This window comes from Rissa tridactyla, chromosome 2 (genome assembly GCF_028500815.1).
Source record: "Rissa tridactyla isolate bRisTri1 chromosome 2, bRisTri1.patW.cur.20221130, whole genome shotgun sequence".
In the NCBI taxonomy this organism is placed as follows: domain Eukaryota; kingdom Metazoa; phylum Chordata; class Aves; order Charadriiformes; family Laridae; genus Rissa; species Rissa tridactyla.
In genome coordinates, this window is record NC_071467.1 from 127,719,592 (window position 1) to 127,744,977 (window position 25,386).

Consider the following 25,386-nt stretch of genomic DNA (forward strand, 5'->3'; position numbering starts at 1 on the left):
ACGTCTGGTGTGTTTTCCAGAGTGTAGAGTTTTGTAATCATTCATGTAGCCTCATGTAGCTCTATAACCTTCTATAAGTTCTATGAGGTTCTGTAATCAGAGAAAGGTATCTTTCTCTGCTGTGACTAAACAGTAAGTACAACTATTTTGAGACTTTTTTCAACATTATTGTGTTATTTGTATCTTCTGGTAGCATCATGATTAATGCTGTTTTATCACTAACCAGGCTAGATGTAAATCAATTCAAGTGTTGCCAAAAGATGTTTTAATCTACCAAAACCTTGTTTGGCTTCCAGTTTTAGTTCTTAGTACTCTGTGTTGATGCAGACCTCAGTCAGTTACTCTTTTTAAATCTCCAGAGATTCTCTTCCTCTTACTTACAGGACTCCTAATACCTGTTCAAGAGACAGAGACTATAGATGAACCACCTTCTGTCACACTCCTGTGGAAAGTAGAGGAGGACCTGCTGGTGATGACTTCTTTTTGTCTGACAACCTAGTGGTTGACTTGTTTAATCAAGAATTAGTGGTTCAAATCCATCTCTATTCCAGGAGAGACTGCAGAAGTCTTGGGAGGTTAGCACCTCTTATTTCAAGTGAAGTCTCACAGGTAGCATGCTATGAGAAAAAATGGACTGATCCCCCCTTCTCAGTTTTAAAATAAAAGAGTGAACCATATTCAGAACAGTGAAATGTTTGTCTCTGGATTTTGGATTCTGTTTCCCCATGTGGAGACTTCAATGTTTTACTGCATGTGGTCATACTTCCTTTTTTATGTTAGTGTGAGCAAGCAAGTTGTGTAACATTTTGTTCAGAGTGTGTTAGCGAGGAAAAATGAAGATTGTGCATGGAGAGAAATGACCTTCATCATGTCTTTTCTCTTTCTGGTTTAACATACTGCCCTGCTCCAGGATTTATTTATTGCTTTTTACTAGAAAAGCAATGACAACCGCAGAACTATTGCAGTTGAAATGTTTGGTTAATCCACAAGGTGCCTGCCTTAGCACATCTGCCACCTTGATGTATTTTCCAGTTGCCTCTCGCAGATAACCATGTAATACATCTTCAAATTTTAAAAATACCTGTCTTCTTCAAAGTCAAAAGGGATGAATCAACATGACTTGTCTGTTTCAAATGTATCACAAAGAAATACAATTTTTTGTCATAATAGTGTTGTCAACGAATATCTTGTAGATGTCTTTGAGTTCTTTGAACAAGCCTTATAAAAAACTAGTCAATGAGGCATGAGACTTTTGTCTGAACTCTACAGTTTGCCATACAAATGAGGTGATGCATTCATAGTGACTAACTAACCATGCATGAACTCTTAGCTTAGGACATTTAAGTTATCTGACCAAGTTAACCTGACGCAGAATGAAAAATATTTACAAGCCCAGTATTTCATATATGGAAATAAAGAATAACTAGGTTAAGTGTACACAATATAAAAGGAAAAAATAAAATAAAACTTGACATTTCTGGTAACCAAAGAGATCAGGAAAAAAGAAGTGAAACTCTGTGGTTGGACTTATTTAAATGTTTCCTCATGTGGAATCATAAGAAATTGTCTCTAATAATGAAAGACAGAGTATGCTGGGAACAGATTTCAGTCTTGCAGTATAACTGTGAATTTAAAGTATGATGCTTTCATCTCGTTAGCCAAAGTACTGCAGTGGCTGGCTGGACGAAACAGTTTAGCCAGAGAACATCTCCTCTTGTGTCAGATTGATAGTTGATTACAGGTTTGAAGCTATTAGAAGGGAAGAATAGAAAACACCACTGAACAATATTGACCCTGCATTCCTCAGGTCATATTGCCTGAGCAGGAATGGATGAACTTCTGTTTCATTCTAAATAGGCACAGGTAAAGTGATTTGAAACATTTGATGTGAATTTGAACATGACTGGATTTGCATTTCTTTCAAGGAAATTCTCCAAAAGCATAGCATTCACCAAAACAAGAAAAGTTGGAAGGAAGGGGCTTGGGAAAAGGATGAGAGGAAAGAGAGAAACAGAAGCACGTACAGAAAAAATCCTAAGAAAATTAGATATACTAACTATGCTAACCTCACTTTGTTTTTAGCTCTAGCACGTGACACAAACTTTTATATAGCTTATGTGTAGAAAATCAGTCTGGGAAAGAGTTAAAAGCCCGACACATCTCTAAATTTAGGAATGCCATCCAGTTTTGCAAACACATTTATCATTTATCACACATTTATCATTTTCCCAAGTTTTCTGAGTTTTCCTCCCACATTCTTTGAGTCATTGTTAATATCCTTCAACTCCCGCAAAAGCTCGTTACCTCGTTATTAAGCCTGCTGATCTGCTGTTTGGTCTCTTCTGCTTTGATAACAAGCACAGCAGCACCAATTTCGGCCTCTGAAAATAGTTCAAATGCATGTAAATGAGAGAAGTATAATAACTTGGAAACAGCAATGCTATTCTTGCATGTATCAAATGATTTAAATTTAAAGCTAGTTTGCACTTGGATTGAATGAAAATAAAATCTTTTGTTTAATGTTCAGTGTATAACATGTAAGAAAAATGTGACGAATGAAGTACATACTACTCTCTTCAGTCTCACCCTGAAAATTACAACCCTGGTGCCAACCATGTGACATGTCAACTGTTTTTAAAAATCATAGACACAAGTAAGCTTCTGTAATTATTTTTCTGTTTGGCTTTAAAAGGAAAAAAATCTGTGCTAATAGCCTCCATGCAAATGGTACATGACTGTGTGAGGACTGTTTACACATAAAAGAAGGGATGTTGGAGACAGTCTGAGCTGCACTAGTTGTGTCATTTCAGCATTAGTCCACTGTTTTCCCCCTCTGTCTCTTTCTTTTGTCTTTTTTCACCCATGTTTCTCTGTGGTGCTGCGTTACCAACCTTTTCAGAGTGTAGGTCATTCAAGGCTTCCTAAAACCTCTTGTTATTCAAGGTTTTCACTCTTTACTTCTAAAAATCTAAGTACTTCCATACTCCTCCACTTCTGTAAATATCTTTCACGAGGATTGAGAGCCAAGTTTGCATATGGCTTTTTATGAATTGTGTTTTTTAAATTTGGTATTAGAATTTTTTATGTTGAATTTTGTCCTTGTGTTTAGTACCTTCCATGCCCAAGGGTCTGGGAGCATGCGGTTCCTGGCTGATCTGATAGTACGGCTGGTAAAATATAACACAGTACTCTGCAAGCTGTTTTATCATGACTGTCTGTTAGAAGGAAAACAACAAATGGGCTTCAGGACCCTGTTGTATTTTTCTACAGTACCAATTGTGGTACTGAAATGGTACTGAAAGTACGGATATATGTTAAATCCATTTATGCCACTTCTGAGACTTGAAGAAACAAAGGGGAACAAAAAGCAGTTATGAAACGTGTTTTCTCTAAAGAGGGATTTTCCCAGGCAAAACTCACCTCCAATTGTAGGAGATAACCGGGATTCCTGCCTGAGCTGATCAGAGCTGAAGTCAAAGGTTTGGCTTTCCTCATTATGGTTTCCATCTTCAATCCCATCAACGATTCTATTGAGAAAAATCAGAGTGACGGAGCAGTTTCATAAACAGTTTCATAAACATCACATTCATAATTATGTTGTCAAAATTACTCCTAAAGGGCACATTTTTAAGCAATGTTAAATTTTGCACAACATTAAGTTTAGAGAAAAGTAAAAACTATTATATTGGTCTAACTTGTTGTGAGTCACTAAAGATTAAACTTACTGTTAGAGGAAGGAACGTGAGGCCAAACATAATTAACTGAAGTTTCAAAATTTTCATGACGTCTGCAGTATATTCTGGGTCCTAACAGAACCGGTATTGAATGTAGTTTGCTTTTCATATCTAAAGTAATCTGTTGCCATCCTTTCGTCTACACAAACTAAAGATGCTTCGCTATGCTCTTGAGAAGTTTAAATCTCCCTGCATATAAGAGTCAGGCTCTTATATATTAGGCTTACTTAGGCAGAGCCTAAGCCTGAACATAATATATTTATGAAAGCATCTCTGTAAACCACAGTCAAAAGTGTTGTTGCCATGCAAATAGCTATTCTCAAATTCGATTAAAAATAACTATCACAGGCAGACCAATCTAGTTTGCAGTTGGGTATAGGGAGATGTGTAGACCATCCTGCAATGTCCCAGTTACGTTAGTATTGGTATTGGATCTAACTACTAGAAAAGGCATTTTTGTCAGTTATTTCTGGTCATGCATTGCAGTTAACCTCCAATTTGCAGTGTCAAGAAATCCAAAGAAAACAAAAGAAGTATTTTATACAATAACCAAGTGCTGCATACAAAGAATAGACAGCTGGTATCAGATGGAGGAATCAATACACATTATTAAAAATATATAGTTATGAATATTTTTTGTTCTCATTTGTAATAAATTGTGTTATAAAAAGAACTGTTTTAAAGTCAATGAAAGTGACCCAGCAAACTGCCAATTGACAGATGTGGAGCATCAGTTTCTCGTTTTGCCCAGACTCGAGATTCAGAATTTGTCTTATATTAGGCAGATGAGTTAAATACTAATCTGGAAGGGCTAAAGCAGACAGTTCTTGGCCTCTTAGTCAACGCTGATAACATTGCAATGATGGAAATTAGACTTTTCATCAAATAAAGATATTCTCAAGCAAACCTCTTGACTGGAAATGTTGGAGAAAGGAAGGACAGAGAACACAGATATCTGTGAATTATTTGACTTGAAAGACCCACGTAACTTCGAGCTCTGTGCACATATCACATATTCTTGTCTTTCTTAGCTCTTCATGTGGGTTTAGGGCTCTGTGTCATGTCTTGAGAGTTCATGATGCCAGTTGGATGTTACTAAACTTCGGTCTAATCTTAACAAGCTTGAGCTTCTCTGGCCTATACTGTTATCTGCAGCTGAAAACCTGCATGATTACTTTCTTTGAAATTTGTTATAAAACCCATTTAATGTCATCTAGCCTCACTGCTTCAAAAAGCAAATTTTAAACACCAATATCCGTTTTGTAGAGATTTCTAATTATACACAATGTTAACATTTTAACTGCCTTTAAAGCACACAGGGGAACACCTACTCAGACGTGACTTGGAATTTATAGACGCTATATTCTTTAAAGTGTTTAAAGAGTGAGACTAAAAAGAAATCATATTAACGAAAATAGCTAGTTATGGAGAGCCAAAAGACAGGCTTCTATGTGGGAAATATGTAATGGGCAAGATGCTTATTCATACACAAGGAACTGGTGGTGGAGTGACATAATCTAGTGAGTTGAAAACGTGAGGGGACAAAACTGGTAAATCTCACCCCTTTCTGAATTAGCTATTGTACAGCCCTGAAATTTCTCCTGAATGCAGACGCCTCCATTCCTAGAAGGCAAAAAGTCAGAAGAGCTTAACATGTGACCTCTTCTATCCAGTTGATCAGTGCTAGAGTGCACTCACCCATGTGGGTCTGAAGAAATTGAAATGCATAAATGCCTCCTCCCAGGATTGCCTGTATTATCACTTACACTTTCTTCCTTTTGATGCTCTTCTACTTCATAGGCAGTACCCAAAAAGTGATTGGGAAAACTGTGACTGTATCCTAGAAGTTAGGATGCTGTCTTCTATTCCTTTCACCAAAAACTATTTAAATATTTCACCCAGTCTCTGTGCTTTATTGCTTTCACTGTGGTGTGCAAGGAAAGAACCTGGAGCACCAGTGAAGAGTTCTGGTTGGCTTACTCTAGGGAACGTCCACAGTAGAACAAGTTTCTTAAGGAGACAAAGCATATTCTCTCGACAAAGTGTGGTTATACACCTCACAACTGCACTGACTGGACATTCAACCAGAGTCTTGCTTTCCCCTTACTCTGCTGTCCAACACCAAACAAAAGTAAGGACCTCAATGAAGGTCTTATTTTCTTTTTTATACTTACTAGGAAACATTTCAGGATCTTTTTAAAGTGGTTTTAACTTGTCAGTTTAAATGTTCTGATAATATAAATGCATTTGGGGAAATAATATGAAAGCGTTTTAGCTGGAAAACAAAGTCTGAAAAACACATACATCTTTGGTCATTTTCCCAGCCTATTAACAGGATTATTCTGCAGTTATAAAATTATGAATGGAAGTAGGAAATAACAGTATATGTAGCAATACTTGTTTCACATCTTCTCTTGCAGTCTTGGGTGCCAATGTCTTGCCGCATATGTTCAGAACAATAATAAGCAAGATTACATTTCAGCAGAAAATATGAAAGGTAGCTTTTCCTTGAATTACCACTTGTTATGCAAATGATAATGACCTTTACTCATAGCTGACCTGAATGAAATTCATATACGATCTATGAAAGTAATGAGAAAATATCCACTATGCATTTCAATTTTGCTAGTATAGAAGCTGGTTTTCCACACATTATTTTCCCCTCTATTGACAAAACTAAAATCAGTTTGTATCCTGCTGCTATTTGAAATGTGACTGTACTGATCAAATTTGTGATGAGGAAGAAAGATTTCTACATAGTCTTCCATATCCTTTTTATGAATGCATCCTTAGGGACAGGTATCTTGACAGAGCTAAACAAATACTGGTCAAGATGTGGCTGTTTTGTGTTTGCAATGGCAAATTGCTGAAACCACCACTCTGCCTCTAGTGAACAAAGGAAGTTCTTGAACATGTAAAATACTTCAAATTATAGAAACGAAAACTTAAACTGAAGATCAACTGCTGCAGCTCCTTGTATGCGAAAAAGCGATTGTGATTTCTGTAAAGAACTGATCCCAAAATTCTATAATAGTTAATTATTACATTGCAGCAATTTAGAAAGACACATAAATCACAAGTAACATACAAGTAAAAAATTAAAATATTTAGTTATACACTAATAATACCACAATAAACTACTCTATGATTCTGATTTATGTCAAAATTCACAGCAAAACAGGTTTTCTCAACTCCGTATTTTCTCTCTATATGTATAATCTTTTATCTATATGTAAAAAAATCTCTAAATATTTTCTTAAATTGCTAGGCAATAGTTTTCCGTTGTAGTCCTCTACTCCAGTAATTTTTGTATTTGCATAGCTATGCTGTATTATCATCTACTTGCTTTCTAAATTGCTGTCTCTCTGTTGGACTCAGAATGTTTCACAGTGCTATTGTGGGAATGCATGTTATTTTAGAAGGACAAAATGATACCATAAAGCCAGACTATTCAAATAGTCATTTTTGTAATTGGTCAATACTTTCCCTTTTTACTCATAGAAATACTTTATTTTGCAATAAAGTCCTAAAGTCGTAACATTGTGCATAGTTTGCAATAGTTCCTACAATAAGAGGACTTTTCCTTCTCTGTGGGATGAACAAAAGTATCAACTATTAAAGAAAAATAAATATTTTACAGTGTTACAATAATGATATTTTTAATAGGAGTTACATGATAAAGAAGAAAATAACCGTTCGTAACTATTACCGTGGGCTCAGGTCAGGCGGGCCACTGGTGGTCAGTGCTGAAAGGTGTAACTTAAGGTTTTTCTCCTTCCTTCTGGAATAGTAATGAATCTCTGTTTCGTGTTTGGTTCTTGAGGGGTTTGAACTGCAAGCACGAATGGGTGAATGAAAGGGCACCGTTCCAGAGGCCAACTGCTTCAAGTTTCTTCCTAAGTGGCTTTTATTGCTTCCAGCCTTCTTCTGCTGAGAGCAATTTGTGCTTCTTGTATGGATTGGTGAAAGGGTGCTGCTCTCTTCTTCTCCCTCCTCATCCTCGTCTTCATCTTCCACAATTGAAGGGAGTCTCTTCTTTATATTTCCATTTCCCTTGAGCTCTGTCTAAAATAGCAGATAAAACATACCAGCGTAAAATTCAGAGCCTGATGTTGCAGAAACACAATTTCTTCTGTTCCATACTGGAACAAATCCAGATCTAGCACAGCTTTCATTTCTCATCAGAGAGAGCTCTTTTAGAACTCTTCCACAGCTTCCCTCCTCAACTATGGCTATATGTGCATATGTGAGAAAAATACAAAAAAATAAAAAGGTCACTAGTGACATAGACAGTGAACTCACTGCAATATGTTTTGTTACCAAGAAAGATTACATGACTAGTGCTTACAGGCCACTTGAGTAGACTAATCTTGCTTTATTGAGGCATTATTTCTGTTGAACGTTACGCTCTCAGATGACTGCTGAACCAAGGGGAAGAACTGAGGCTGGTAATTCATATAATTCACATCTTCATATGGAACTGTTTATAATATATAAATAGCATTTATACCAGTTCAGCTCAAGCCCAAATGTCCTCTGTATCCCTCTTAGTTGTTTTAACTGAAACCACTGCTAGGATAGTAGACAGATTTTTCAGTTTGTATGAAGTCCCATTCATGCACCAGTGGTGTGACAGTGTCAACTTCAGAACTGAGCCATCAAAAAGCAGAGCTACGTCTGGTTTTAAAAAAAATGCAATTTGAATGCTTGATGTTGGAATCAAGGCAATTTAGAGGCAACATATACCTGGATTCTGTACTTTATGTACTAATTAAAACATGGTGTAAGAGAGCAATGTATTGTTTGTTATAGTTTTAAGGTAACTAAATACACTGGTCATGAGCACTGAGATATGTCAACACGGAGCTCATGTCAGGATCAGGCCATAACTCAAAAATAGTTCCATTTATTCCCATGGTATGACTTACTGTGTTTATTGGTAGTAGGTGAATGAACTAAGTCAGAATCAGGTTCCAGGTCAAATTAACAAACTCCACGCACCTCAGTGACAGGTACAGCCAAAAGCAACTTCATGGTTTCAGAAAAGGTTGCTGTTCATTTTTTTTTTTTCAGGCTACTCCTCTTAATCAACCTTGATTAAGGCACTGTTAATTTTAGATAGAAAACCTCAGACGAGCTTGTGTAGTGACATTCCCCGCATTCTGGCCAGGTAAGATCGGCTGGGTGAAAAAGCAGATTTGGGGAATTTATGCAACTGTTCTAAGCCCCTATTAGTATCTGTCTAAATGTTTTGTAATGTGGGTTTAATTTTGTTGTGTGCTACAGCACACTTCCATTGAGTGAATGCTTTTCTCTTAGCATACATTGACAGATTTAGTGAAATAGGTTCTTTCCATTTGAGATTTATCAAAAGGTAAAAATTTAAAACAGTGGCAAGAGACCAGTCTATATAAAATACAATAGCCTTGCTGTCAACCATAATAGTCATCTGAAGGCTGTCATGATGACCAAATTGTACAGGACGTGGCACTGATGCAGCCTATACTCTACAGAGAATGAGCATTACCCAGACTCAAAACTTTGGCTTGGGTAACCGTGTATTTAAAATCCAGGTGCTAAGAAGGACATCCAAATCCAGCACCTGGAAGAAAATATCATAGGCTGTTACTCATAAAATGGACAGTAGCGGAACTATCTGCAGGATGCTATTTGAAGTCTCATTCTGAAACCACGGAAGTCAGTTGGAGTTTTTCCAGCTTTCCTCGGGCCATGACTGTGTGCATGTTTCAAAATCAAGCCTGGCATACTTAAAATGTCACTAACATACCTGAGATAGCGTAGACTTGTTTGATAATTTTGATATTACCTGAAAAAAACAAAACAAAACAAAACAGTAGCAAATATGTGCATCTGCCCACATATTGGCTTCCAAGAACATACAAACATCTAAACCAAAACATTTATGTTGATACAAGAAAAGAATCTCATGATAAAACAGCTGTTTTAAATTGAAAGGTGACATAGCACTGAACTAAGGACACTCATTGGAAACAGATGTTGTCAGGAAAAAAAAGTGTTTTTATTAAAATGATAGTTCCTGCAGAAATAACATTTTACTTTAATAAAAAGTTGGGTCAAGACTCCAAACCTGTGAATGAGTGTAGATGGGTGAATGTATGCCTGGTGGGTTTCAGTGCTAATTTGTTGGAATCCCACACAGGAACCGTGCTCTGCTTTGACCCTAACGCTTTGTAGCTTTAGTTCCTGTGCCAGCCTAGTCCTTACATGTAGATGATCTAACTAACTGTAACATCTTTGTGGAATTTTCAAAGGTAATAATGGGACTGAAGCAAGTAGGACCAATATAATCCTAAAGGAGATACATGCCTAACTGCTATTCAAGACCATGACATTTTTCCTTCCTGGATTAAAAAGAAAGCAAAACAAAAGAAAAGGAAGAAGAAAAAAGTCATGCAAGTTTTACGTATAACTACTTCTAATAAAAAACACTGGAATTGCTGAATAATATCTGTTATGAACATTCTGTTGCTTATTTGAATGTCCACACTTTGACCACTGTCAAGGCTCTGACAGCCTACATGCTGTATTTATAGGAAAATTTTAGTCTGCCAGGTAGAACTTTCAGAAGTGATTTTCAGCTTCCCTAAATGCACATGTCAAGAAAAAAAGTGCTTAACACTCATCAATTTTAAATTTGTAGTATCAGTTTGTTTTTCTCCAAACTCAGGTGGAAGAGGTTAAGCCTTTCTGGAAGTCACTGGGACTTCCTCGTTTGTTTGATAAAAGTTTTCAGAACACCTAAATACACAAATTTTAGGCACAGATTTGGAAAAAATATTTGTGATTTTTTTTCCCCTTTTTTTTGCTTCTTCACAAGTCTTTCAGGTTTATCTGGAAAGTGTTTTGCAGTTGCTCATAAAAGGGGGAGGGTACTAGTTGTGGTATAATATACAAATAAACAATATTTAAGTTCCTGTAAGCAGAAATCCTACTCCACAGCAGCCAAGCCAGTAGCAGGTGTATCAATAAATTGAGCAATAACACCCTAATAACTACCAAACAGAACAACTGCAATAATTAGGCTATGTAAATAAAATAACTGCTCTGTTCTTCCTGAGTTAGATAAAGTACTAGATGATATTAATAGAGAACAAGGTCTCAGATACTGAAATCTCCCACCTTGCACTGTAATCTATGCCAATTGAAGAAACACCATCTCCTTCAAGATTCGGGAGAACAGAAAACTGGAAATGTACTAAAATATTGAAGTCATAATTAGGAAGTACTAACAGACTACTTTGCACATATGTTTAAGAAGATTAATTTACAATAGTGCCCAGAATTTTGGGGCACCAGTTTGCTTGGCTTCCAGGCACAGCTGCAGTATGAATGTTAAATAGCAGCCTTAATTAAAACTCCAAGTCAATCCCAAACATTAGCAGCTTCACAAAACAGCCTGCTGAAGGCTTTAGAAGTGAGTTGTCATTTGTAGTTTTCAAGTGCACATCTTGAAAACAGAGCCAAAGAAATCATTATATCGGTGTCTCCTAGGTGTCCTGGCGGGATCTTTCAGCTGGGCTGGGCTTTCAGCTCCGTGACCGGTTGGTAGCACTGTCCCCTGGCTGCAGGACTCCTCTACTGCCCGTCAACACAGCAGCCACAGCCACCCATCGGTCCTCCTCGGCTCTCAGTGTTACCCTTGCTGGTTGCTGCAGCTGGGAGAAACTGGCTGCAGAGAAAACGGGGTTGGTGGCAGCAGTTCGTTGCCTTATGACCTTACCAAGAGAAACGTAAAGGGATTTTTGAAGGCAGTTTGCTTTTTGCAGGGCAAGGAAGGCGTGTGCTCGGGAGGAAGGGTAGTAGAAAAGAAGGATAAGTATGAACAGGGCGCTGGAGATGTGAGAAACTACGCGTCGGACTTTCTTCTTTCATTTCCCCAAACTGACCCATTTAATCCACTGGGGAAAACTTCAGTCTGGATAAATTGATACTTTTGAGGTAAAATCTGGGCCTATAAACTATTTTTTCCTTAGCACAGAAACCATAGTAAGGAGCGTTGTAATTGCTTCTGTATTAATACACTGCAGCCGTGTTTATTGCTCGTAACTTTGAACACTGTATTTTGCACACATAGAACACAGGCCTGGACTTTACGGCTTGGTAGTTGAAAGTTGGTAAAAGAAACTGTAATTAATCATCTATGACCAGAGAGAATTCTCAAGAGTTTGGCTTTTAAACCTCCTCCAGCAACTCACTTCTCTCGGTCTCTGCAAAAATACCATTCTTAAAGAAAAAAGGAAAGATAAACACAAGAACATGGACAAAGCCAATCAAAGGGCAGTAAATTTAAAGACCTCACCATGCACATAGCTTTATCTCTGTAAAAATATAGTAACAAAGAAAATAATTATGAGGTTCTGTCCTTGTTTCTGATCTGCTAAAACCTTTTACGTAGGGCAACACACTGGCGTAGCCTTCTATAAAATGCCTTTTTTTTTTCCTTATACAAAAAGACAGAGGATGCAAAATAGCTCACATTCAAGTCCTTTAAAATAAAGTACAACTCTTAAAGGCTAAAGGCTGATGAAAGAAAACCACGGGTATCTCTCCTGCTATGCGTTAGGGGAAAAAACCAAAAAAACCTGATGTTAGCATGAGTTATGTGAAATATTGTCAAAGGGTCTAATTCAATTTTTAATTTCAGCCCTGGTGACGCTTTATGTCTTGTGAAACCAGCTATTAAATTTAATTTCAGAAGATAAACCAATAATAGATCATGTACCAAAAGCAGACTTGTATAGAATTCTTTAATGTGTGTAATCTCAAAGCTATAATCTCGTAATTGTTTAATATGTTAATATATAGAGCTTAAAAATTCAGTAATCTTTATCGTTGCTTATTATAAGCACAAAAAGAACATTTCCCCATCTGAAAACACTGGCAGTTTGCTGTTGGAAGCCAGTGATATGAAGATTTTTTTCCAGGGTCAAGAAAATGTAGTCTTTAATAGAGAAGTAAATTTGCATTTTTGGGCTCAAAAGAATGTTATTGGCTTTTACTGGCCTGATTCCTGTTGCCTTTGTGAGAAATAGGAACAAAAACAGAAACATAATTTCACTGATTTGCTTGTAACTCTTGGGTCCTTAAAACATAAGAATAATTTTTTGTATTTGAGGGGTCAAAAGGATAAAATACACTTTCAGGAAAGGATTTGAAATCAAACTAGAATATTAATGTTCTTAGTCAGCATTTGGAAATGGGAAAAAACATTTAGAAGCATTGGCAGTGTGGGGAAAAAATACCAAGAACACATGCCGTATGTTCTATGCTTTGCAAATTTACTGTGTGGTAATGGAAAAGATACAAATACATAACAAGGGATTATTGTACTGCTGAAAATCTTAATGCCTCACATGTGTTCAGGCCTCAGCTTTCCATAATCAGGAAATTTTTCAATGAAATATCACAAATCCTTTAAATCACAAAGGAGTCAATCCCTCACAAAGAATTTCTCAGGTTAGATATAATTGTTTTATACCTACATTTACTGAGCAATTTACCCCTTCTTCTTTTTGCTTTTTTTTTTTTCTTTTTAAGTCTTTCTATACTTCATTGGCTTGTTCCCACATTTTCTCAGGTTTATGCATTTCTCTTTTCCTTGCTTAATGGAGAGATAACGAAAATGTATTTTGTGGAAGCAGATGCTTTCAGCGTTCTCTGATCCTGCTTACAGTATAGAGTATATTGAATTAGCAGCAAAAGTTGAACAGCAGATCTGTCACCAGTATTTTGTCCTAGGTGACCAATAACTGTGAATTTCCATGAGCTCTTCGGTCTTCTGTTAAGTCATGATCCTACATCATTCTTATATTTTGAATAAATTATTGTAGCCTATGAAATTAGGACAAGTGTTCAATAACTGGTTAGCTTTGGATTTGGGTTTTTTTTTAAATTAATAGGTCCTTGGGTTCAAATTTCTCACATGAGCTTTTATATTTAGTATTGAATATTTACTTTTCATATATTTATTTAAAACCTGGATGTCAAGTTCAATGCATTCATTAGCAAAAATTTTTAACTAAACTTTGATTGTTTTATTAACAACACAGGATCTATTGCATTTCATGTTAAAAAGATCAAACATGTCACAGAAACAAAAACTAACCTCTCTGTCACTTGCTCCAAATCAAGAATCGAATAAATGGTAAATGTGTCTGGTATAGTTTGTTATTTTTACTTCTATATTCGCACTTTCCTCTTCCCCACCCCAAAACAGGAAAAAAAATAGTGTCCCAAACTGCTCTTAACGTATCTTTTTCATAGTAAACCTGTGCCAACAAAAATTTAAAAAAAAATTTAGGAAGTGACTGTCAATAAGGTCAAAAGACGACAAAAGGAGGAATTGTTAAAATAGACAATAGACCTGGCACTGACTGTACATGGCTCTGGCAGGTTGCATTTTTGGAAAAGCTTGCAGATTACTACAGACAAAAGATATATTTTTTAATATTCCTACAATTTAATTACAGTCATGTAATTTACATAATATTAATAGAAATTACAATGGATGCTAACAGCTTTCAAAGCACTAAAACTCAAAATTCTTCCCCTTCCTGAAAATGTTCAGGTACATGCTTAACTTCATGCAACTCTGAAATTTCATGCAGGCTTGTGAATATTTGCAGGACTGGCCCTAATTGGATTGATACCCAATTAGACTCCTCAACTCGAGGCTGTAGGTACTGTGAAAGAGTAGCTTTTAAGTTAGCTTTATTGTTAAATAAAACTTCATACTACTTTTTATGTAATTATGTGCCTCTAACTTCAGAGAGGCTCTTGAAAAGAGGAAGACAATGAAATGAATCTTGAAAAATATTCTCCCAACCAATTTTGTTACCTGCGAAATTCCAAGCATCTCCAGTGTTGCCCAGCTGTTTTGCTAGCACTCAGAGGCCAAATTAGTGGGACAAATGTTAATAAGAAGTGACTCACTGAGGACAGCAAAAAATATGTGGAGACTTTTTAAGAAAGTCTAGCTTTGTCTGGCTTTCAGGGTAAACCTTACAAAGAAGATGGCAGGGACAGGTATAATCTGTTTCCTTATTTTAAAATCTGTGTGTTTGGTGTTTTTTTTTTCTTCTCAGAAACATTTCTTCTAAATAATGAATATTTTGCTTTTTGGGTGGCAACTTGATCAGTAGATTAACCTCTAGTCAGTTGTCCCAGAAGGAAAAAAAGTGCAAATTGAGCATACGTCTGTCCCCTGGATATATCCAGAGTTAAAACTTTGGGGAAGACAGCAGACATACAGTATCTGTGAAAGCGATTTGCATGATTTCACCTCAGGGCATGAGGTCAGGTCCTGGCATGCGAAGATACCAGCAGCAGTCTAAGTATATAACCTTGTTAACTAAGAAAGCCATCATAATTTCTTTCCCCTGAGATTCAATTTGTGTTTTCTAAATACGCAAAGTTGAGCACATGGTTTTTGGGAGCTTCTGGCAGCTTTGTTATTCAAGAAGTTCTGCATAGGTTAGAAATCAAGACAACATGAACACTCAATAAGTGAATAAAATTGCTTTAGTTTTCAAAGTAACCATGGAATAAAACAAAACTCAATGTCAGAGAAACCCAATATCAAATTTGCTGAAGGAATGAACATAGTGTGATTATGAATGGAGCCTGTCCGTGAACGCTTAGTATATATGTAGTACCGTACTGTATATACAGTTTATAGGTATGTTTATATTTGTTAATATGCTCATGTCATTATTTATCACAGCATTGACAAAGTGATCTTAGGTAGGAACTGAATTTTCAGCAGAAATCTAGTTACACAGGTAGCTTCTGTAGCTCTGGTTTTATTGAGTGAAGGAATGGATGATTTAAAAGAAAAATATGCTGATATATTTATTTTTATATCACTAAAAGCTTAGACTGTATTTGTACATCAGTGATTTTGGTTTTCATTTTTATATGCTTTCATATCTTTGAACAGAGGGGTGGGTCTAGATGATCTTCAGAACTCTCTTCCAACCTCAGCTATTCTGCTATTCTATGATATTTTTTAAAATTGCACTAAAAGTGCTACCGGCTCAATAAAATTGTGAATGTGTTCTTGTATCCATGTGGAATGCCTACCTGCTACTCAGATTGCACTGACTGTAGACAGCTTTCTCAAAGACTAAATCGTATTTAATTTCACACATTTCAGCATGTATCCTGAGGTTATAATGACTCTACAAGTGATATAAAACTTTACCATATAAGCCACTCTGACATGTTCATTACATCTCAAGGTAGCCTGTGCCTTCAGAATCAATGTTCTTATAGACGAAATTGTGGTAAGTATTGTAATTTCCTTCATAAATTACTCTTACTTTATACAGAATAATAAAAGGATAGGTTACTGTAAGAATGCTTCTAAATTTAAGGCCGCTATCAGGTCGTTGCTCTATCAATGCAAAATAAAAGTATTTATGGAAAAAAAAAATATCCACTCTCTAAATTCATAATATTTTAAGGTTAAGATACATTAGGACTAATTTTATTCTCCATTTTTTCCAATGTAGAGACAAAGATATAATATTAATAGTGTAAAAGCTACATTATCTTGTTTCCTAAGGCACAGTGAAGCATATTGGAAAAAGTTATGATCTAGCATCTCTGTGTAATTAAAATAGAAATATGGTTACATTCCAAGGCAATACTCTCTGCAAGCCAGGAGCTTTTCCTGCCTGAAATTCTGTTTGACACAGTGTTTTATACCCTCCTCACAGCACAGTCTAAAAACATCAATAAGCTGCTTTGCTAGCCTGGATTTTTTTTCAACATGTAACCCGCTGGTTAAATTTTATAATCTGATGCAGAATGCAATAATCCCAGGAAGTGGAATGAATGAGAACGGAGAGCATTGAAAATTATTCAAAAGCTAAAATTAGAAGTAAAATTTTGGCAATTATTTAACCATTTTAATTCTAGTTACAGTGAAAATTGTTTGTATTGGTCAAGAAAGTGCTAAGGTCCAATTGTGAAGATCTTAATTACATATATGCATTGAATAGCCTTGTTGTAAATAGTGTATAACTAATGATCATGATTCCTGTCTCTTAACCCATGCACAAAAGAGTGACCACAGAGATAAGAACTTTGGAATCACGGAATCATGGAATTTTTCAGAGTTGGAAGGGACCTCTAGAGATCATCTGGTCCAACTATGGACCAGATATGTATGTAATATGGACCACATATATATGTAATATATTCCTGGAGAAAAATAAATGGGTTATCCTCCTCTCCTCCCCTTTGGCCTCTTCCACATCTTGTGGGATTCATCCTTAAAGCCAATCATCTATTTGTTTTAGCTGTAAAATGAAGAAGACTTGTAAAAACACAATAATAAAAGAAAAAAATTGTTAATGGAAAACGTGACATAATTGCATCAATAAGTTGTGGTGAGATGAATCCTCTAACTGGAAAATGACCACAGATCAGAAGAATAAACTGTTAGGGAGACAAAACCAGACAGCATTGGTGGCTGTGTGTTGTTATTTTCAAAAATATTGGAATGACTGAAGGCTACAGAAATGACACAGGAGCATGCCAGCAAAAAAAAATTTCTTCAGGTAAAGAAGGAAAAGAAAATGAAAAGGCCATCAAGGCTGCAAGAGGCAGGCATACCAGCCTGTCCTTTTTGAATTACGTGTTTCCTTATTGCATTATTTCTCAGCAGTGTACCATATCGAAGGATATATTAGAAACATGATAGTGAGATGATTATCTTGAGGGCTACTGGGTGAACTGATGGCTCAGAGGCACCGCACATCATGCTCACCAATGATTGCAAGTAAACAAGCTTTATGAGTTAGCAGACAACAAAAAAAGGAGCGAAACCTGGCTCACAATATAGCTCCAGGTCAGCCCTGCTCCCATGCTGCGTGAAGCAGGTAATTGCCAGGTTGAGGGAGTGGAGGAAGGACTGACTGTAACGCTGCAGAAGGAGGAGGGTATTGCAGGAGAATCAATTGTCTGAACCTAGCATCCACCTTCAATAGCCAAAGAACCATCAAAACACGCTTAGCGTCATGCATATAGGTAGGAGACCTGTGAAATATCTTGCAGGGAGCTAGACAAAGCCCATTCCCAAACTGCTTCTCATTCATTTAAAATTACAAACGAAGTGTAAAACTGGTGAAGGAACTGCTCTGGTGTTTTGTCAATGGTTATGCCCTTTTACAGCTGCACAGTCCTGTTATTTGTTCACAGAAATACAGAAGTTGAGCTGCGTAAGTGAAGTAGTATGAGTGCTGCCTTGCTCGGCAATAGGGTAATTTATTTTGGGAAGATGGAGAGAGAGAGAGAGCACGAGAGGGAAGAAAGAAAAAAAAATATTCCATGTGGTGCCAGAAGCATGAACAAAATGTCTGAGTAGCTTGTAAAATGTGAAAGAGCACTGAGCAGTATTTCACAGCAGCACTGGTTGCAGAGTAGGCCACACAGAGAGGCAGGTAAGAGACTTACTCCAGTGAACACATCAAGGAGCCGTGCCACTACATTAATTATATGTTCACAGTTTTTAAATTATTCTAGGTTTTGCAAGTATGAGGAGTACCTTCGCTTCTATACTATAAGCTCTGAGAAGGTGAATAGTTTGCAGATTCCATCTCATATCAAAAAAGGCATAAAGAAGAAATGGAATTATGGTGGCTGACAGGCAGAAAGCAGTGGATGCCCAGCCATCAGCCGCTCAGGATCTCTAATAGAACAGCAGGAATTTGTTCCATGTGCCTGCCAAGCACACATGGGCTAAAGAGAAAGATAATAACCAGGAATCTAAGTTGGTTTTTTTTTTGGTTTTGGAATAATCATGCAGATAAAGTATTAGACATCTGTCGCTTTAGGTGATTTATTCACTTTTCTGTTCCACCTGTTGTAACCATGCTTCTATAGAAACACAAAAATTGCCATTGACTGGTCCCTTGTTTTGGAGAATTTATACCGACTGTGCTACAGACAATAAACACCAGTGAGTTACACCTGCAGTAATAGTACATGATCTTCTGCCAGATGAGCTATTGACAAAGGTGGGTGTTTAACTGCATGTAAGTTTGTTTAAAAATGACAAGTTTTCCCCAAAGTTATCCAACCCCACTCTAAATGACTAAAAGTAGGGGTTTTTAACTTTTCTAAACTAAGCCACTTCTTTCTACACAGCTGCTGGGTAACAGGGCAAAACCGTCTTCTTTATTTAGAAGGTGGTTGGTATTATTGTCTATGAAAATTATTTATTATGAAAATATTTTGCAACCTGTGATTGTTCTGCAGTGTACAGGATGAGCTATGATCTAAGTTGGGGTGAAGGAAGTGTAGCAGTGTAGTAAGAGTTGGGTTGGAAATTGATTTTTTCAATGCATAGGTTTTATTATAAACACATAGGTAATAGCCAAGAAATAGGATTTTTTTGGCAAGTTAAACACCTCAATAAGTAATTAGATGACTGAAGTTCCTATCAGGTTTTCTTACCTTACAATATTTGCCAAAATTAAGAGGAACTATTTCCAAAAAAACATACTTATTTTTTCCTTAATATCAACAGAACTGCAAATAGGATAACTTTTGATTTGTTTCTTTAAAGCAAAATACTGTTTATTATGCAGACAATAGACACATTAAAATCAGAAATGTCATGCTGCTTCTGTTGCTGATTCATAATAGATGATCAAATATGTAACAGATAGAATCCCTTCTGAGTTATTACTATATTGGAAAGCAGCATTCATAAATTCAACAGACCTATATTAAAATATCTAGAAAAAAGCATGACTAAAGGCGCAAGAATGAATGTATGTCAAAAACGCAATCTACTAGCTGAAAAAACAGACAGTGGCTAGGCAGACTTTCAGCTGAATTTTGTGCTTGCATTCATAATATTTTTTGCTATCCTTTTTTCTGCCTACAGGAGCAATGCCAATAGTTGTCCTAAAGAAACATAAAGGTCTAGAAATAAACCAATTAAAAAGAAATAAGGTGGGCTTACATATGTGCTCTTAAAATACTTGTTTAATGTTTAGCTGGAATGAACCGGAAGAGTCAGCATATTTTAGATTAGAATTAGTAGACATTTTTCTTCCCAGTCTGTGCTCTCAGTTGTATGCTGCAGAGCTTAGAGCTGTTTTCACCTTTAAGAACAATTGGTTTGGCCAATTGTCAGTTTTCCCAGTAGAAAATGAGGAGCAACCCTTGTAATTTGTTTGGTATTGCTAATAGCAACCTGAGCTTTATTATATTAAAAAAAAAAAATCACAACTCAATAATTAAAATTTAATAAATTCTAAACACCAGCCTCTCCAAAGGACAAGAATTAGGCCCTGTTTTGTCAGGCAATGCCTTTCTGGGGGAAAAAATAAAAGTCAATGTTTTTATTGCTTCTTGGTTGCCTTTTAAAATGTATTTGTCTATTTATTTATTTTATTATCAAGGAGCCTGAATAGAATATCATTTAGAATAGAATATATTTCAGGAATATCATCTCTTCTTTTTGAAAATGACACATATTGATAGTGTTCTAGTGAGTCAAAGATTGTGCGTGCATGAGTTTTTTCTTCCTTTGGGACTTCATTACAGCTTGAGGGATGGCATAGGTGTCAAGGAGGCCTCTTGTTCTTTGTGTCAGTCTGGCTGTAACCAGCCTTCAGGTTTTTTTGATGAATAATGATGTCTACACTGTAGACACTTCTGCATAGACACATGAAATAATCAGAAACAAGAAACTGTTACCAAGCCCACAAAGGTATTGTGCAAATATTTACCTATTCTGAGTTTCTCACAGGATTATTCAGTTATGAACGTCTGTGACTGCTCTCTAAATATATAAAATAGCACATTTTACAGGGCTGGTGGATAGCAAAATAATTTCCAGTTTCTTTCATATAATTGTATTATATGTTGTAAGAACTTTCTTGTGAGTCCTTATCTTTATCCAATTAGATATCTGACTCTCTTACTGCCTGCTATATAAGCAATCTCTAATTGATAATGCAAAATTATACGGGTAGGGGGATGGGGGTGTCAAAATCTGTGACACTTAGCAAACTAATTTCATGACTATGACATCATAGTCCCAGACCTAGAAAAATTGGTTGAAACACCTGAACGGCTGAATTGTTTTAATGTCACAACTCCAGCTACCAAGCAGATTAGCTTTTCCTAACTGTCCTGAAATCATTTAGCACATTTACAAAAACAGTTACGAGTTTCTCGAGCAAAATTCAGCAAAGGACAGAAAACATATATAATCAACATAAAGACTTTTTTCTAATTCACGCTTTGCTGTGATGGGAATATATAAAAAGATGGCATAATAGCACTGCCAGTATGATTGCACACACATTAATGGTTATAATCATAAATCACTTAACGATAGCTGGGTTTAGAGCTATCATGAGCAACCTCTGAAACTTTATCTCCCTGTTTTTGTGTCTTTCCATTTCTCTCTCTCTTAGTCATTAGAAGCTGAAATAGTTACACAATTGCCAGCTCCTCTACTTAAAACCTCCTGAGCATTTCTCCCAAGATTGCTTAAACAACACTTTAAATCTTTGTATAACCAGACAGCTGTGGTTTCTACTTGTTGCTGGGAAATCTGGTTACAGCTCCTCTTTGTTTTACTGCACAGTAACACGGCTATGGCAGTCCAGGAGACTTTTCCACCACTCCACCTCACTTGGAATTTACTGCACATGGAGCACATCATTATATACCCTCTTAGACCTGTACATGAGCCAAGAAAACAAATCAGAAAAGTTTTCCTAGAGATTTCTGGGTGGGTAAGGTAGTTACGTGAACTAGTGCTAAGTGTCCGACTTTGATACTCCAGGATCAGGAAACTTCCAGTCCTTTTTGATCCACTTTTAATTCAATGCAAACCTCGTATTCAATTTTGTGCGCAATGAACAGTTCAAACAGCACAAGTAAGAGGAAAATGGATCACCAAGACTGCATCTTTCTGCAGTCTCACCTTTTTAATGCTGGCTTAAGGTGTTAGGAAATCTACAACCTAAGGCAGTTTTGGTTGGCTGTGGCTGAAAATGCAATTATGTTATAGGTCAGGACTGAAAGGCACTTGGCAAGTCATAGTGGGGAAATTCATGCTATTTCACTCTCCAGTTCACCTGACCCTAAATGCTGTAACTGGCCCATTTTCAGAAACATTAAAGTCATATCCAGTTGCAAATTTGCAGTCATTTAAAACATCCAAGGAAAAAGAGACTAAGAAACTAACTTATTCAAATGAATCAATCTAATCTACTCTTTAAGTATGGAAAAACTCTCCAAATCCAAAATTTCCATAAAGCTGCAGAAGTCATAGATGCATGCAAAAATAAAATCTCTCTGTCCTAGGGAGAGAGACATCAAGATACAGTGCTGTAGCTGCCAAGCTCTCCCACAGCAACATTCCCAAGAAATAATGCTATATTTAAAAAAAAAAAAGTCGTATTTTCATACCCACATATTGTACTTCTGAAAACTTTCTTCTCACTATTTTTTTGAGAGTAAACCATCAAAGAACCCTCAGATTATTTCTGTGTGCAAGTTATATTCATGAAGACCTGGTATTCTCTCAGTGAAGCAGAGCAAGTGAGTGACCAGGCACACTTGTTACTGCCATAGGTACCTCTCCTCATTTGGTGAGCCTTCTTTTTGTGGTGGTACGACTTTTGGCCAGCTTACTCCTGCTCTTTATCCTTATTGATAAGCAAAATGGTTGGATGAGCAATGAGATGCACATGACGAAGGTTAGTTGTGCTGGAGGAGAAATACTAGTGGAGGGCATGGTTAACCTGAGGATGTAGGAGAAAGTGACACTATGGCAGGCTGTCTTGGATTCTCTACATTTGCCTGTGACACTGGATCCTACTCAGTGATCTTTTTTTTTCCCCCTTTAATTTTAAGGTAACGGATTCTACCATGAAAATACAGCATACGTTCACAAATTCTGCAACTATTTTCCTTTTTAAAGCCAAAAAGGTCCTTTGATATGTCCTGCACTGCTTTAAATCCCATCTTGCACAGTAAGTGTGAGCAGGTTCTTTTCCTGTCTGTGCACTCACCTTCACGGCTGGTGTAGGCTTGCTCTCAGCAGGGAGTCTGTACGTCACCCAGCCGACTCTAGTGGGGAGAAGTTGTCCTCGATTTTATAAAAGCTGGATGTGTATGCAACTGGTATGGTGATCCCCAGATTTGTCAGCATACAGAAACCATGAAGCAATACTTTATGGGGGTTCATCAAGGTCCATGACAAAATGGGAGAGGAAAATGCAATCAGCTCCAAACCCTATCTTTGCATGGAGATGTTCTCCATGTAGGAGGAGATTAAGCATTCCTCCCCAAGGAAAATGTGTTATTACAAATTAATCTTCAGGCACTCGGAACAGATGTGTGCTCTCTCAGCTGCTGTCTTCAGTTTGGGGACATTTCAAGAGACAAACAAATGAGATGCCCTGATTATTTTCCTCTCTACAAGTTTGCGTTTATATGTTTACACCTTTCTACTGCAATTGTTTAAAGAGCATTGCTGTGGAAACACTTGTGCCGAAGTACACCTAGTAAGAAGCTTACATAGAAAAAATCAACCTATATATCACATTCATTGAGGGTTTGAGCTAAAAAAGGATTCTGGACCACTGTTCTTGTATGCATTAGAGCAGTTCTGTCAGTCAAGAGGTTCCTCAGGCCAGCAACCTTCTGCACAGAAAAGTGTGTGCGTAGGCATGAGCAGGGAAGACCGTGCTGGAGTGGCATGCATGCAGGGCATCCATTGACACCTTTCTTCACAAACCATCCATGCAACAGGCCACGCTTCGTAACAGTGAGTGCCTGCCTACACTACATGGAGGATAACAGCCACACAGGGTGTGGAGTTTTCAAGCTCTGCAGCTCTTTGTGGTGTCTGCCTGAACAGAAAACCTTTTTTGCACTTTATGCTTCCTTGGCGTTACATTCATCCCCTGGCTTGATAGTATCCTTGTCCCCAGTCATGTGCTTTCAATGTTATTTCTCTCTGTGTGTAACAAGAAGCAAAATACAAAGACAAATACCTGAACTGTTAAATACCAAACTGAAAGTTTGGCTATCGCTATGTTCGTTCACTCACATGGTTAGGTCAGAAAAGGAGAGCTGTCATAAAATTCTTTCACTATTAAAACCTGAATATAAATATTTGCTACATAATATCAGTGAATGTACTTTGGTAAATCTATACAGAAGTGTTTCAGCAGTGCCTTATCTGGAATTTCTTGTTATTTCACATTAAATTTCTCATTTAAATAAAAAACCACTTTTTAGTTGCAGCGTGATGAGAAACAACTGTTTCTCATTTTGAATGTATGTGACAACATTCCTAACTAAGAAGTGATAATCAATGATCTATGAAATGAATGTTCATTAGGTTGGCACATGAGCTTCTAGAAAAGGTATAGTTAAATACCTTTATTTGGATGCATGCTTTACATAAATATGAATTATTTTTAAACACAAGTAAAAAATGACAAAATATTAAAGAAAAATGTTCTCTCATAGATGATGTTTTCTATGGGAAAATTAGAAGCAGAGAACGCGTTCGCTGTTTATGATCTGATCAATTGATAAAGGATTCATGTAGGTAATGACTGAATTATCAAACAAATGGAATGAGTAGTCCTTTTAATGCAATCTGTGTATTATTCCTTTACTGTGAAAAAGTTATGAGAACTGGCTAAAGTACGAGAAACATCTTAAAGGTAACAATAGTTGCAGAGACCTTTAAAGATACTTACATCACTTTCATGGCCTTCTCTAAGATTGTATGTGAGATCATGCTGTATGTCTTCAACAAACTTGTGAGCATACTCTGGGTAAAGGTCGAGCACTTCAAAGAGACCTTTGAGGATAATGCATTGGAGGTCACAGTACGTTAGAGCTTTAACATCTGCATTTGTTTTAATAACTTGATCCCTAATGGATAGGTTTGCTCCAATTAAATCTCCTTTACCTGAAAGAAAATACAAAATTAAAAAGCATGAATTCTTTACTTCTTTTTTGAATCACAAATCTGTTTAATATAATTTCTAAATCTTAAATTCCATTGCTACTACTGCATTGTTTAAATAATAACATTCTAAAAGATCTTTGCCTAAAAGCTGTCTTTTTTTTTTGCAGGTGCAATCTTATATGCAATTAATTGGAGATATAAAGACTGATTTCCAGACTTGTAACTACCAGATTTAAGGGATCAGTCAAGTAAATACGTATAAAGTTAGGATTTATACCGGTAATTAATAGCAGGTTCAATTTTGTATTTCAAAAAGTGTACATTAGGTTTGTAGCTTGGTGGTTTGTGTTTTTTTTTGTTAGAACAGGCAGGTGTTAAGATACCATTTTAACAATGACATGATTAAGTGTAGATCGTCAGTTCAAATGACCCTTTTACTTAGAATTTGGATCACAAAACATTCACAATCTATGATAGCTATGGCTGCATAGCTACACTTCATGATGTAGCTATCTTATTTGTTTGGGCTATTAATAGATGTGTAGCTCAATGGCACTTCTGTCAAGAAAAAAGTATTAATTCTTAAGCCATTATATTGTCATTTATGGGCAAGACTGCCTTAGAATATTGGATGTATTAAAA

General features: G+C 36.6%; 1 protein-coding gene across 1 annotated transcript in view; it reads right to left on the minus strand.

The window, feature by feature from the left end:
• The window catches only part of KCNH8 (potassium voltage-gated channel subfamily H member 8), a 190,249-nt gene that overhangs the window by 10,399 nt on the left and 154,464 nt on the right, over positions 1-25,386 (minus strand). The window contains exons 11-15 of the mRNA XM_054191617.1: positions 24,530-24,744; positions 9,523-9,561; positions 7,444-7,799; positions 3,421-3,527; positions 2,305-2,381 (exon numbers count right to left, since the gene is read on the minus strand). Coding sequence (XP_054047592.1) covers positions 2,305-2,381; positions 3,421-3,527; positions 7,444-7,799; positions 9,523-9,561; positions 24,530-24,744 — 794 coding nt within the window. The remainder of the gene's footprint in view (positions 1-2,304; positions 2,382-3,420; positions 3,528-7,443; positions 7,800-9,522; positions 9,562-24,529; positions 24,745-25,386) is intronic.